Consider the following 15894-nt stretch of genomic DNA (forward strand, 5'->3'; position numbering starts at 1 on the left):
CGCTTTTTCAATTCTGCCCACAAATTTTCTATAGGATTGAGGTCAGGGCTTTGTGATGGCCACTTTAATACCTTGACTTTGCTTGGGGTCATTGTCCATTTGGAAGACCCATTTGAGACCAAGCTTTAACTTCCTGACTGATGTCTTGAGATGTTGCTTCAACATATCCACATAATTTTCCTCCCTCATGATGCCATCTATTTTATGAAGTGCACCAGTCCCTCCTGCAGCAAAGCACCCCCACACCATGATGCTGCCACCCTCGTGCTTCAAGGTTGGGATGGTGTTCTTCGGCTTGCAAGCCTCCCCTTTTTCCTCCAAACATAACAATGGTCATTATGGCCAAACAGTTCTATTTTTGTTTCATCAGACCAGAGGATATTTCTCCAAAAAGTACGACCCATGTGCAGTTGCAAACTGTAGTCTGGCTTTTTTTAATGGCGATTTTGGAGCAGTGACTTCTTCCTTGCTGAGCGGCCTTTCAGGTTAGGTCGATATAGGACTTGTTTTACTGTGGATATAGATACTTTTGTACCTGTTTCCTTCAGCATCTTCACAAGGTCCTTTGCTGTTGTTCTGGGATTGATTTGCACTTTTCACACCAAAGTACATTAATCTCTAGGAGACAGTACACGTCTCCTTCCTGAGCGATATGACGGCTGCGTGGTCCAATGGTGTTTATACTTGCGTACTATTGTTTGTACAGATGAACATGGTACCTCAGGCGTTCGGAAATTGAACCAGACTTGAGGAAGTCTACAATTCTTTTTCTGAGGTCTTGGCTGATTTTCGATTTCCCCATGATGTCAAGCAAAGAGGCACTGAGTTTGAAGGTAGGCCTTGAAATACATCCACAGGTACACCTCCAATTGACTCAAATTATGTCAATTAGCCTATCAGAAGCTTCTAAAGCCATGACATCATTTTCTGTAATTTTCCAAGCTGTTTAAAGGCACAGTCAACTTAGTGTATGTAAACTTCTGACCCACTGGAATTGTGATACAGTGAGTTATAAGTACAATAATCTGTCTGTAAACAATTGTTGGAAAAATTACTTGTGTCATGCACAAAGTAGATGTCCTAACCGACTTGCCAAAACTATAGTTTGTTAACAAGAAATTTGTGGAGTGGTTGAAAAACAAGTTTTAATGACTTCAACCTAAGTGTATGTAAACTTCCGACTTCAACTGTAATTACCACATGCTGAATGGCTTTTAAAATCTGGGAAAATTCCCACATCGGCAGCAGGTGAGCAAATGTTGGGAATGTGGTGATGAGGCTTGTGGAACCTGACATTGGCAATGGGACAAATGACACAGTGGACAATTTCTTCACTTCATCATCATTAGCGAATAAGTTGCTTGCAAAGAAAACAAATCTGTCTGGCACCACGAACAAAGTGAATCGGGAGCTTCTCCCTCTGTGCAAAATAAAGCATCTGCACAGCCGTTGTAGTCCACAACGGTGCTGAAGAATGACAAGATGATGGGAGAACTGGAGACTATTACACACTACAACCAAACAAAGTTATGTCAAAAGTGTGTCAAGCAAGTGAAAGGTATGAAAACTGTGTCAACTGTTAGGACAAGGGATAACAGCTAAGTCAACTGTTAGGACAAGGGATAACAGCTAAGTCAACTGTTAGGACAAGGGATAACAGCTAAGTCAACTGTTAGGACAAGGGATAACAGCTAAGTCAACTGTTAGGACAAGGGATAACAGCTAAGTCAACTGTTAGGACAAGGGATAACAGCTAAGTCAACTGTTAGGACAAGGGATAACAGCTAAGTCAACTGTTAGGACAAGGGATAACAGCTAAGTCAACTGTTAGGACAAGGGATAACAGCTAAGTCAACTGTTAGGACAAGGGATAACAGCTAAGTCAACTGTTAGGACAAGGAATAACAGCTAAGTCAACTGTTAGGACAAGGGATAACAGCTAAGTCAACTGTTAGGACAAGGGATAACAGCTAAGTCAACTGTTAGGACAAGGAATAACAGCTAAGTCAACTGTTAGGACAAGGGATAACAGCTAAGTCAACTGTTAGGACAAGGGATAACAGCTAAGTCAACTGTTAGGACAAGGGATAACAGCTAAGTCAACTGTTAGGACAAGGGATAACAGCTAAGTCAACTGTTAGGACAAGGGATAACAGCTAAGTCAACTGTTAGGACAAGGAATAACAGCTAAGTCAACTGTTAGGACAAGGGATAACAGCTAAGTCAACTGTTAGGACAAGGAATAACAGCTAAGTCAACTGTTAGGACAAGGGATAACAGCTAAGTCAACTGTTAGGACAAGGGATAACAGCTAAGTCAACTGTTAGGACAAGGGATAACAGCTAAGTCAACTGTTAGGACAAGGGATAACAGCTAAGTCAACTGTTAGGACAAGGAATAACAGCTAAGTCAACTGTTAGGACAAGGAATAACAGCTAAGTCAACTGTTAGGACAAGGGATAACAGCTAAGTCAACTGTTAGGACAAGGGATAACAGCTAAGTCAACTGTTAGGACAAGGCATAACAGCTAAATGAAATCCAACTGATGCCATTGAGTGAAGACGCAATAAACAATCACGAGCTGAAAATAATTGACTATTTTTGACTGGTATGCTATCGACATATTCATTTTAATGCCATTATTGCTTTTGTGCCGAATTTCACTATTTATCAAGGCCACTTGGTGCTTATAATGATTTTTCAGCTGCTGATGTTTTCATAATTTCACTGTGCATCTTGACCATGCGTCTTGGTGGTTGGGGGTATTTAAAAAATAAAAACAATTGTAAAGACTTTATTTTATTTTATAGCTTTTACCGTACTCTAACACATATGCTTTCTGTCTCATAGTTGTAACAAAAGGTATTCCACAAATAAAATGTTTTGAACTCTTGAGTTATTGTTTTTTTATGCGTTTTTGTATTTAAATATAGCCTTGTAACATGAACGAATGAAAATGATATTGTAATATAATAAAAAATAAAAAAAACTATTCTAAAATTACCCAAGACCTTCATAAACGCAACCAAATGATTATTTTTGCGATAGTATATATGAAAAGTATTCATTCCACTGTTAGAATGTCGCAGCCAGAATGACTACTAATCAGCTTGAAGGGGGTTCCTTAGAGGCCCAGTGGTTCTAGTGTTAATGAAAATATGGCTTGTTATTGATCAAACTCAGGCATGTCTCATTGACCTGTGTGCAGAAAGCCTTTTTATAGCCATAAGGGAAGGTGGAGGAGCAGAGGGAGAAAGCGAGGGAGCAGAGGGAGAAAGCGAGGGAGCAGAGGGAGAAAGCGAGGGAGCAGAGGGAGAAAGCGAGGGAGCAGAAGGAGAAAGCGAGGGAGCAGAGAGAGAAAGCGAGGGAGCAGAGGGAGAAAGCGAGGGAGCAGAGGGAGAAAGCGAGGGAGCAGAGGGAGAAAGCGAGGGAGCAGAGGGAGAAAGCGAGGGAGCAGAAGGAGAAAGCGAGGGAGCAGAGAGAGCGTGCATTATTTATCGACCCTCCCCCTATCCTCTCCGAACGAGGAAACACTTTCCTGTGCTCAGTGTTTTGTGGTGCGGGCGATGACAAGTGGGCGAGAACCACACACACGCGCACACTTAATTGCCCTCTTCAATCCGCCTCTCAGGATTATCAGGCACTGTACTTGCTTAGGACGCCCATACTGAGAAAGGACCACTCATCCTAGCTAGGCCTAACCAGCCGTCCTTCTATCAGCCTCTAACAGAACCCGTTACACCGATTCTGAGACAGGTTCATGTACCGCATGTCGATCGGTCTTCTAACTATTATAACACTAATGCAGGAGTGGACATTGGTTCTAAAATCAGCACTGATGCTCTTATGTCAGAGAAGTGGGTCTCATTGTGAAGAGAGGTCGAGTGCCCTTTGGTTCAGGAGCCTCAAAAAGGGGTCGGCGTGACCTCTAAACTTATAGATAATCCACACCAAACCACTCACTTCTATGATTAACAGTGGTAAACAGTGTTAAATAACACAAACAATATTTTGGGTGAACAACTATTTCATTTTGTCGTTATAACAAGGTTGGTAACAACATGTGGAAATGTGTTGCAGCTCAAATCGACTACAAAACCCACAATACAAAGCTCTTTCTCTGTGCTGGCTGACTAGCTGGCTAGCTAGCAAACGTAGCAACACACAATAACACCAAAGTCAATATCAGTATGTAAAGTAGCTAGCTAGCTGTAAAAAAGCACCTAAACAAACGGCACTATTAATTTAGGAGCCTCTCATCGAGTTCAACTTGCAGTTCGTCTCAAGTGCAGAGTACGTTGCTATAGCAACACGGGCCCTTTCCCACATTTCCCACAGACACATTGCGAGATAATACTTGAAGGAGAAACTGAGTTGAATCATTTGGTACACAGTTTAGATTGGGCACATCTAAGTGAAATCTATACTTTGTCATGTCAATATAAAAACGGATGAATGTGTTCTAGACAAGTTTGACCATACTTAGCTGATTTGGGGATCTGGAAGCAGGTAATTGTTCTAAAAGTGTTAGTGTGTTTCCACCCCCACCCATCTCCAGTAACAAGAACCATGCGTCTGTGACCCGTTTTAACATGATTTCATGACTTAACAGATGGACCAAAAATATAGATTTTACCCACTGATAGAACATACATTACCAGTCAAAAGTTTAGATACACCTACTCATTCAGGGGTTTTTCTTTATTTGTACTATTTTATACATTGTAGAATAATAGTGAAGACATTCTCTCAACCAACTTCATGAGGTAGTCACCTGGAATGCATTTAAATTAACAGGTGTGCCTTGTTAAAAGTTAATTTGTTTGAGCCAATCAGATGTCTTGCGACAAGGTAGCGGTGGTATACAGAAGATAGCCCTATTTGGTGAAAGACCAAGTCCATATACCACCCACCACTGCGACCTGTATGCTCTAGTCGGCTGGCCCTCGCTACATATTCGTTGCCAAACCCACTGGCTCCAGGTCATCTACAAGTCCATGCTAGGTAAAGCTCCGCCTTATCTCAGTTCACTGGTCACGATGGCAACACCCACCCGTAGCACGCGCTCCAGCAGGTGTATCTCACTGATCATCCCTAAAGCCAACACCTCATTTGGCCGCCTTTCGTTCCAGTTCTCTGCTGCCTGTGACTGGAACGATTGCAAAAATCGCTGAAGTTGGAGACTTTTATCTCCCTCACCAACTTCAAACATCTGCTATCTGAGCAGCTAACCGATCGCTGCAGCTGTACATAGTCTATCGGTAAATAGCCCACCCAATTTACCTACCTCATCCCCATACTGTTTATATTTATTTACTTTTCTGCTCTTTTGCACTCCAGTATCTCTACCTGTACATGACCATCTGATAATTTATCACTCCAGTGTTAATCTACAAAATTGTAATTATTCGCCTACCTCCTCATGCCTTTTTTTTCTACTGTGTAATTGACTGGTTAATTGTTTACTCCATGTGTAACTCTGTGTTGTCTGTTCACACGGCTATGCTTTATCATGGCCAGGTCGCAGTTGTAAATGAGAACTTGTTCTCAACTAGCCTACCTGGTTAAATAAAGGTGAAATAGGGGCCTCCCGGGTGGCGCAGTGGTTAAGGGCGCTGTACTGCAGTGCCAGCTGTGCCATCAGAGTCCTGGGTTCGCGCCCAGGCTCTGTCGTAACCGGCCGCGACCGCCCCACGGACGTGGGGCGACGCACAATTGGCCTAGCGTCGCCCGGGTTAGGGAGGGCTTGGTCGGTAGGGGTGTCCTTGTCTCATCGCGCACCAGCGACTCCTGTGGCGGGCTGGGCGCAGTGTACGCTAGCCAAGGTGGCCAGGTGCACGGTGTTTCCTCCGGCGCATTGGTGCGGCTGGCTTCCGGGTTGGATGTGCGCTGTGTTAAAGAAGCAGCGGCTTGGTTGGTTGTGTATCGGAGGACGCATGACTTTCAACCTTCGTCTCTCCCGAGCCTGTACGGGAGTTGTAGCGATGAGACAAGATAGTAGCTACTACAACAATTGGATACTATGAAATTGGGGAGAAAAAGGGGGTAAAAATTAAAAAAATAAAAATAAAAAAAATAAAGGTGAAATAAAATAAAATTAAAATATTATGGGAAGAACAGCTCAAATAAGCAAAGAGAAACGACAGTCCATCATTACTTTAAGACATGAAGGTTAGTCAATCAGGAACAAAGTTTTATTCAAGTGCAGTCGCAAAAACCATCAAGTGCTATGATGAGACTGGCTCTCATGAGGACCACCACAGGAAAGTAAGACCTAGAATTACCTCTGATGCAGAGGATAAGTTCATTAAAGTTACCAGCCTCAGAAATTGCAGGCCAAATAAATGCTTCACAGAGTTCAAGTAACAGACATATGTCAACATCAACTGTTCAGATGAGACTGTGTGAATCAGGCTTCATGGTCAAATTGCTGCAAAGAAACCCCTACTAAAGGACACCAATAAGAAGAGGAGACTTGCTTGGGCCAAGAAACACGAGCAATGGACATTAGACCGGATGAAATCTGCCCTTTGGTCTGATGAGTCCAAATTCTAGATTTTTGGTTCCAACCACCGTGTCTTTGTGAGACGCAGAGTAGGTAAACGGGTGATCTCTGCATGTGTGGTTCCCACCATGAAGCATGGAGGTGGTGGGGTGATGGTGTGGGGTTGCTTTGCTGGTGACACTGTGTGATTTTTTTTAGAATTCAAGGCACACTTAACCAGAATGGCTACCACAGCATGGCTACCACAGCATTCTGCAGCGATACGCCATCCCATCTGGGTTTGCGCTTAGTTTCACTGTCAATTTGTTTTTCAACAGGACAATGACCCAACACACCTCCAGGCTGTGTAAGGGCTATTTGACCAAGAAGGACAGGGATGGAGTGCTGCATCAGATGACCTGGCCTCCACAATCACCCGACCTCAACCCAATTGAGATGGTTTGGGATGAGTTGTACCGCAGAGTGAAGGAAAAGCAGCCAACAAGTGCTCAGAATATATGGGAAAAGCCTTCCAGGTGAAGCCGTTTGAAAGAATGCCAAGAGTGTGCAAAGCTGTCATAAAGGCACAAGATGGCTACTTTGAAGAATCTAAAATATATTTTGATTTGTTTAAAACTTTTTGGTTACTACATGATTCCATATGTGCTATTTCATAGTTCTGATGTCTTCACTATTATTCTACAATGTAGAAAATAGTAAAAATAAAGAAAAAGCCTTGAATGAGTAGTTGTGTCCAAACTTTTGACTGGTACTGCAGGCTTTCACCTAATTGACAGGAGTTTCATGATTTTTATTTCTGGAAGGTGGATTAGGGCATCCCTTTAACTTGAGACTGTTGCTGCTGCAGCTATGGCACAACCTCAGGAACATCAGAAGGGATGCCTGCCTGCCTATGTAGAAATAGTCAATGAAGATGTTAAAGAACAGCATGGCTCCTCACATCTACTTCCCAGCTCAGACTATGTCCAACATGATACACTGGCTTGATGTCAACCTGACCATCTGCCAAGGGTGTCCGTACATTCATGCCTATCAACCAAAACTAAAGGCCGTAAAGAGGGACGATAATGTTATGTTGTTATAAACTCAGCAAAAAAAAGAAACGTCCTCTCACTGTCAACTGCGTTTATATTCAGAAATGTGTAAATATTTGTATGAACGTAACAAGATTCAACAACTGAGACATAAACTGAACAAGTTCCACAGACATGTGACTAACAGAAATTGAATAATGTGTCCCTGAACAAAGGGGGGTCCAAATCAAAAGTAACAGTCAGTATCTGGTGTGGCCACCAGCTGCATTAAGTACTGCAGTGCATCTCCTCCTCATGGGCTGCACCAGAATTGCCAGTTTTTGCTGTGAGATGTTACTCCACTCTTCCACCAAGGCACCTGCAAGTTCCGAGACAAGTCTCGGGGGAATGGCTCTAGCCCTCACCCTCCGATACCAACAGGTCCCAGACGTGCTCAATGGGATTGAGATCCGGGCTCTTCGCTGGCCATGGCAGAACACTGACATTCCTGTCTTGCAGGAAATCACGCACACAACGAGCAGTATGGCTGGTGGCATTGTCATGCTGGAGGGTCATGCCAGGATGAGCCTGCAGGAAGGGTACCACATGAGGGAGGAGAATGTCTTCCCTGTAACACACAGCATTGAGATTGCCTGCAATGACAACAAGCTCAGTCCGATGATGCTGTGACACACCGCCCCAGACCATGACGGACCTTCCACCACCAAATCGATCCCGAGTACAGGCCTCGGTGTAACGCTCATTCCTTCGAAGATAAACGTGCATCCGACCATCACCCCTGGTGAGACAAAACCGTGACTTCAGCTACAAGAGCATTAGGCCTGGCTCGCAGTCGGCACTCCCAATTCATCCCAAAGGTGTTCGATGGAGTTGAGGTCATGGTTCTGTGAGGGCCAGTCAAGTTCTTCCACACCGATCCTTGACAAACCATTTCTCTATAGACCTCACTTTGTGCACGGGGGCATTCTCAAGCGGGGGCTTCCCCAAACTGTTGCCACAAAGTTGGAAGCACATAATCGTCTAGAATATCATTGTATGCTGTAGCGTTAAGATTTTGCGTCACTGGAACTAAAGGGGCATGGCCTGAACCATGAAAAACAGCCCCAGACCATTATTCCTCCTCCACCAAACTTTACAGTTGGCACTATGCATTGTAGCAGGTAGTGTTGTGGCAGGTAGTGCAACGTTTGAAAGTTCTCAAACTCTCAGCCAACCAACAGCACAAGCTCAAGTACAGTAAGCATATACAACCCATAGCTACTGATCTGTCTCATACAGCAGTACTTCTCTCACAGCATGCCGTGATGGAGGAAAAGTTGATGAACAAAAACAAAGAGGTGTTGTGTCTACAGTGGCATATCTGTAGCCTCGGTACTAGTCTCTTTACATAATACACTCCCTATACTCCATCCACTGAGGTGAGTCCACGTCATGTGCCAAAGAGACAGGCCTTTCTGCCATCTTCAAATTTGATCCTGATTCGATCACCCTCACAGCTATCCTCCAATCACAACAATTATGCAAATATTGGAACTTATTTTCTCCACAGAACATGTTGGTATCTGGTTGCTAAGCAATTGCAATTTGTTTGTCCAGAAGAAACAGTCTGTCAAAAGTTGTCAAAAGTTACTAGCTCACATCTAAATTCTAAAACAAAACATCCCGCAATTCCAAAAACAAAACATCTTCGTTTTAAGCCTCAAAATACAACTTGCCTAGCGAACAGCTAAATGCTTGTTTTTGACTTTGTTATAAATTCAAATTTTAGAATTTCCTTGCCACCCCGGCAGCCAAATCGAACACTCTGCACCTTATTGTGACCTTCTATTGGTAACGATCTATAAAACGTCACAATACGTTCGATTTGGCTGCACTTGAAGAGCATAGTCAGAACCACAAATGCGGACATTTAGCTCCATCATCATAGTTATACAGCAAGTAACTGTATGCTTTTCATGATCAGTAAATACCAGCCTAACAATATTTAAGAAATAAGGCACAGGGGGGGGTGTGGTATATGGCCAATATACCACAGCTAAGGGCTATTCTTAGTCACAAAGCAAAGCACGACGCAACCCCCCAAGGTGCCTTATCGCTATTATGAACTGGTCACCAACATAATTAGAGCAGTAAAAACTAACGTTACGTGCCGTTTTCAAGGGGGTTGTTAAATAAATGTTAACTATTTGGTTTTAATATCGTCACCTCTTGAAGAGCATAGTCCAAACTAAACATTTCTGATCATTCCACTTTTAGCTCTATCGTCAGAGTTATACAGCAAGTCACCACATGCTTTGCATGATCAGTAAACATCCATTGACGATGCAAGTTCAGAAACGTGACGGTAGCCTATCCATTTGGCATGTAGCTAGCTAAGCAAACATGTATTATTTGCTTGCTTCATTAGAGATTAGGGTTTTGGAAAGAGCTTGACATCGGTAAATCCTCATCCTGGTAAAGTTGTCAGTCGGACGGACTACTGTCATCACCACTATAGATGACAAGCAAATATAGCCATCTAGTTTATCCCGCAAAAGTTAGCTTGTTAACTAGCCAATTTGACGTGATCCAATCAATCATGTCTGTCAGCAGCAATTGTGATTAAACACTTAAAAACAGTTGAAAAGGGGATGTTCGGTAACTTCGCTAGGTAGGCCTACATTGAATGGAGAAAGGTACATTCGGTCTACTTACCACTATGCTATATGTTTAGCCAACTGTACAAAGTTTCTCCCGGTACAGTAGCTTACAAAGTAAACATAATTAGCTAACAGTACATTGGCAAATTCACCCTTCTACTGCTAGACGGGCAGAGCCCACAAAGGATGGAAAATAACCTAAACCACTCCTATGTGTCAGGTATAGTTCACTTTTATTTTATATAACTCAAATATCCAGTTAACGGTGGCCAATTTTGGGAGATATATTGAGGCTACCCTCACATATCAATTGATGTTATCTGATCATGAAAAGCATGCAGTCACACACTGTATAACTCTGATAGAGCTAAATGTGCGCAATTGTTTTGCATGGAATAATCTGAAACGTGTAGTTCTGTCTATGCTCTTCGAGTGGTGCTGATACTACAACCAAATAGTTCAAATCTATTTAACAATCCCTTGAAAACGGCACGCAGTTGTCAATGGTTTTAGCGGAGCTGGGAGTCTCCTTGCCCCCCAGCAGGCAAATCGAACACTCTGCACCATACTGTGACGTTTTATTGATAACGACTTATTGAACTTTGAGATTGCCAAAAGGCCAGTCTCTTTGGCAATGATAAGGAGTGACATGTTAGCTAAAGAGAATGGTACACAGACTAGCATATCTGTGGACACTGAATATAGTATATTTAGTGTATATCTCACTTTTCACCCCCAAAGCTAATTCTTCCTTTGGCCGCCTCTCCTTCCCGTTCTCTGCTGCCAATGACTGTAACGAACTGCAAAAATCACTGAAGCGGGAGACTCATATCTCCCTCACTAACTTTAAGCACCAGCTGTCAGAGCAGCTCACAGATCACTGCACCTGTACATAGCTCATCTGTAAATAGCCCAATCCAACTACCTCATCTCCAATTCTGTATTCATCTTGCTCCTTTGCACCCCAGTATCTCTACTTGCATATTCATCTTCTACACCCTACCATCCAAGTGTTTAATTGCTATATTGTAATTACTTTGCCACCATGGCCTATTTATTGCCTTACCTCTCTTATCCTACCTCATTTGCACATGCTGTATATAGATTTTTCTACTGTAGTATTGATTGTATGTTTGTTTATTCCATGTGTAACTCTGTGTTGTTGTATGTGTCGAACTGCTTTGCTTTATCTTGGCCAGGTCGCAGTTGCAAATGAGAACTTGTTCTCAACTAGCCTACCTGGTTAAATAAAGGTGAAATAAAAAGACCTTGCTTGCATCATCCAACCAATACAGATCAAATGCTAGCTACAAGTGAAATTAAAATGAGAACAACACTCATTCATATACAGCAGTTAGCCTATTACAGTTATTGCCTAGCTAGCTACAACTGTTATTGTAACTAAAGGGGGTTTTGTCCATTAGTGCTGTGTGTTGTCATACCTGTGTTGGCACCAGGACTAGCGGGTATGCCAGCTTGTGATGGCGGTACATCCAGAACGAGAAGAGGATGATGGCAGTGATGCCTATGATGGGCACCAGTGAGTACATCAGAGTGGTGAAGACAGGAGGCTTCTGGGTAACCGGGTTCGATGTTGCTATGGAGGGAAAGAGAGAGAAGAGAGGGAGAGAGAAAGATAATTAAATCAATCAATCTAGATTATACCAGGACAAAAGGACTATTATAGGATGTACTCAAAAGAAAGGAGCACTGAAAGGGTTTTGTAAAAATGACGCCACAATAACTTTGCCAAGAATGTGAAAAATAATGACTTATGTGTTGCAGTCTCCGTGTTCATAATATAGAGATGATATGGGCTCAACTTTAGCTGGCTGATGTCATTTTTTATTGAATGCATTTCTAGCTATCTAGCTAAAGCATGTTTGGTTCGACCGGCTCCCATCCTGGCACAGGCCCATTACAGAGCATCATGATAGAGAGAGATAATACTGGATCGCGCCTCGCCGCCAAAGCAGAAGCCCCACCACATAATCACAACATCCACTCGTGTCACCTCTGAGGTGGATTTCCCTTCCTTCGCCTGCCAGCGTGACATCCAGTGTGTGTGTGTGTGTGTGTGTGTGTGAGAGAGAGAGACGGCGTGCCATTGCTTTTCTATGTGGGTGACCTCCGCTGAACTGGCATTAGGTAGCAAAAGAGGGGCACTGTTCATGATGCTGCCTGCCTGCCACAACCCCCCGTGCAGTGCCCGTCCTCCTACCCTCTACCCGTCGCTCCCCTCCCCCTGCCCAGTGCTCCTCCTACCCTCTACCCGTTGCTCCCCTCCCCCTGCCCAGTGCCCCTCCTACCCTCTACCCGTCGCTCCCCTCCCCCTGCCCAGTGCTCCTCCTACCCTCTACCCGTCGCTCCCCTCCCCCTGCCCAGTGCCCCTCCTACCCTCTACCCGTCGCTCCCCTCCATCCCTGCCCAGTGCCCCTCCTACCCTCTACCCGTCGCTCCCCTCCCCCTGCCCAGTGCTCCATTTTAGCTGCAAGCGGGATAACAACCCGGATTAGCCTCTTTGAAATGAAAAACATAGCAGGCCCAAACCCCCATCCTCTCCACCCTGCCTCCCCCCCCCACCCCCTGGCAGGATCACCACACGGCACACGCCACACAGGCATGGAATCGCTCTGGTCAGCAGGTGACGCTCTCTCCCGCTCTTTATCCACTCCAAGAGCCCTGTAAAATCTGGTTTACAGGAGAACACGGCCGGAATCACGGAATCCAGACATTAAAACGGAATTCAACAATACTCCAAAATGTATGGAACTAAATGTATGGAACTAAATGTATGGAACTAAATGTATGGAACTAAATGTACTGAAGACATGAACGAAATGCAACAGTGATTTATTTGTATTTTCCTGTAACACAGTTCTGTGTGTATGTGTACGGTTTCCCAAAAACCTAACTACAAAGTAGCCTATGCCTACCTGGCAGAATGATATCATGATTATTTTCATCAATCCAGTGGCTATTTGTTTAGCAAACTCTGCAATCACATGAGTGCTACAGATACATTGAAATCCAAACAACGGTCTCTGGCTGGTGCACAGTTGAATCAAAGGGTAACTGGACCCAAAAATCTAAATGTATTCAATTTTTCCCAAACCTGAAAAGTGGTCTCCGGATGTGGTTTAAGGATTGTTGTTGACTTGGCAAAATTGGACATTATATTTAAACAGTGTGGCTTTAAGAGCAAAAAAAACAGAAATAAATGGAAAACTGGAAAACCTAAACAGAGAAAAATTAATTTATAGGACCCTACACTTCTGCATGGTCGCTCTCCAAAATAGGCCCTATTGCAAGTTTTTTTTATTTTTAAAGCAGCTGTGACTGTGTGTGACTATGTGACTGTGTATGCTGCCTCTGTCGCTCGATTCCATAGTCAGGCTCCGACCTAGCCTTTTGTTCCAAATATCCAGGGCATTCCACATCTAGTTAGTCGCTGCTGCAAATTCATGTCCACGTTCAGTTGCATAAGCGGAGGGAACAAGGCCCTTCCCCCACACCAACGCTTCAATACATCCTATTTGGTAACCTTTATCTGACCTCCACTGCAAAGAACACACTGATTTTCCCCATGAATTAACAAGACTATTCTGAAAAGGGCATTTCTGTTCATTGTTAAGCAACAATAGGGCAACTGGAAAAGGAGTTTCCCAACCACAACATTAAGACATTGTTGAACACTGATTAGATGAGGTATTAAAAAAATATTAAAACAGATGTTCTTTAAAAAAAAAAATGTTTAACAACAATTTTGAGAAGAATGTAGCCAGGACCAAGAAATTCCAGAACCAAGGTACATTAAGGAAGCTGATGTCAGTGTGCCCCTGCCCAGCTAGCTAAACCTCCTCTGACTGAGTCACTGCATTCCTCCTCCTGCTGAGAGGATGTTTAGCAGTGAGGCCCGTTAGCTCAACAGGGATAATGAGGATAGACCAGCCCCTTTAATCTGAAAAACACAGCGATCCCTGAGGAATGACACACAAGCAGCCACACAGAACACGGTCCGACACGCAATGGCAAACACTTCCTAGACCTGGGCATACCAACATAAAACCACACCACAGCAGAACGTTCAGCGTTACGTAATGGGAGAAAATTTACGGATTGGGTTATTTATTGTGTCGTTAATAATGAGACAAAAAGTCGCATTTCGGATTTCAGCATAACAGATTCTTCAGTTCATATGGTGTTACACACACACAGACACATGCACACGTGTACGCACAGACAAACCCAGAACTTACTCTGAACAGCTTGTGTGTTGTCGGGGGTGTAGACAAACTTGTCATTACACATGTTTCCTTCACAGCAGCAGAAAAACACGTCTGGGCTTTCTTTCTTCTCCACACATTCAGTACTGAAAAACAAGTGCGAGACGATGCGGTCAGTGTCACAATCATGTTGGAAAGACCACACTTTTGTAATTTATTTGGTTTCTTTGTGTTACAATTGTATACCAACAAAAAAAAGAAGCTTTTCTTTCAGAATTTGAGTCCTTGAGTTTCAGACCGGGGCGATACAGGTATAGGATGTAAAAAAACAACTCAAGTTCAAGTGCTTGGCCCTTATGATGCTGTAGTTCATGTTGTTGTAGGTACAGTATGTTACTTCCTGTAAACAACTTTATTATTTTGTGTTTCACCAAGTTGGGTGGGAAGGAAAAAAAACTTAATGTAGAATTCTTATCTGACAAACTTACATTCCATGGCAGTTAAACGACATCAAAGCAACACTCCGTTCTCTGAACTGAGGCGCGGTCAGAGTTAGCTGCCGCGCGGCGCGGTCAGAGTTAGCTGCCGCGCGGCGCGGTCAGAGTTAGCTGCCGCGCGGCGCGGTCAGAGTTAGCTGCCGCGCGGCGCGGTCAGAGTTAGCTGCCGCGCGGCGCGGTCAGAGTTAGCTGCCGCGCGGCGAAGAGAGGCTCAAAACACAAGACCCTTAGTGAGGAAAAATAAAAGATCTCTCTATCTCAGTCTGTTCTGGCTCAGAGGGCAATATGCAAACATCTAGGCCTAGCATGTTTCAAAAAAACATTGCAGGTCTTAAATCACTTGAGAAGAAGCTCAATTGCTTATCACAGTAGTGTAGCTGTTAGAACAAGTTGAGATGGCTGATGCTGCCATTTTAAAACAGTTGGCAAGGAACCAGAGCGGTGTTCAAATAACCATACTAACATACTGTATATTACATACTTAATGAGTATATACTACATACTATTAGTTCATTTTAGTATAATGTAAACAAAAGGTATCCTTTCAGTTGAGAGTACTAGCGCGTCGCCTGTCTACCGGAAGTGGATGCTGTTGCTATGCAACCTCTTGCTAGCTTGTTAGCATAACAAATTACTAGCTAGACATTTTACGACTTCGGTGTGTTCGTAAATTCAATCTGGAGTGCGCTCTGGGAGTTCGTAAATTCAGAGCGGTTGTCAGACTGTCCGTTCGTAAATTAAGAGCGTATTGCTCTCGGAGCGCACGTCAATGGACGCTTTGGCCGTGGAGTATGGTTGATCAGAGCATGCTGACCTCACAACGGCAGTCAAGCACCCAAGCTAACGTTGGAAAGCTTGCTAGCTACTTCCAGACACAAATGAAAGAACACCCCACTCTGACCATTTTACTCACCCCTAGCAGAGCTGGTTAGGCTGTTTTCATGTTATCCAGAACGTTGGTGACTGTAACTGCGCTGCTGGAAACAATTTAA

At 43.7% G+C, this 15894-nt stretch overlaps 1 protein-coding gene across 2 annotated transcripts in view; it reads right to left on the reverse strand.

The window, feature by feature from the left end:
- The window catches only part of LOC139380916 (activin receptor type-2A-like), a 57042-nt gene that overhangs the window by 16880 nt on the left and 24268 nt on the right, over positions 1 to 15894 (reverse strand). For both annotated transcript variants that reach the window (XM_071124078.1, XM_071124077.1), the window contains exons 3-4: positions 14439 to 14551; positions 11622 to 11776 (exon numbers count right to left, since the gene is read on the reverse strand). In XM_071124078.1, the coding sequence (XP_070980179.1) occupies positions 11622 to 11776; positions 14439 to 14551 (268 nt within the window). The remainder of the gene's footprint in view (positions 1 to 11621; positions 11777 to 14438; positions 14552 to 15894) is intronic.

Source organism: Oncorhynchus clarkii, chromosome 22 (assembly GCF_045791955.1).
Source record: "Oncorhynchus clarkii lewisi isolate Uvic-CL-2024 chromosome 22, UVic_Ocla_1.0, whole genome shotgun sequence".
In the NCBI taxonomy this organism is placed as follows: Eukaryota; Metazoa; Chordata; class Actinopteri; order Salmoniformes; family Salmonidae; genus Oncorhynchus; species Oncorhynchus clarkii.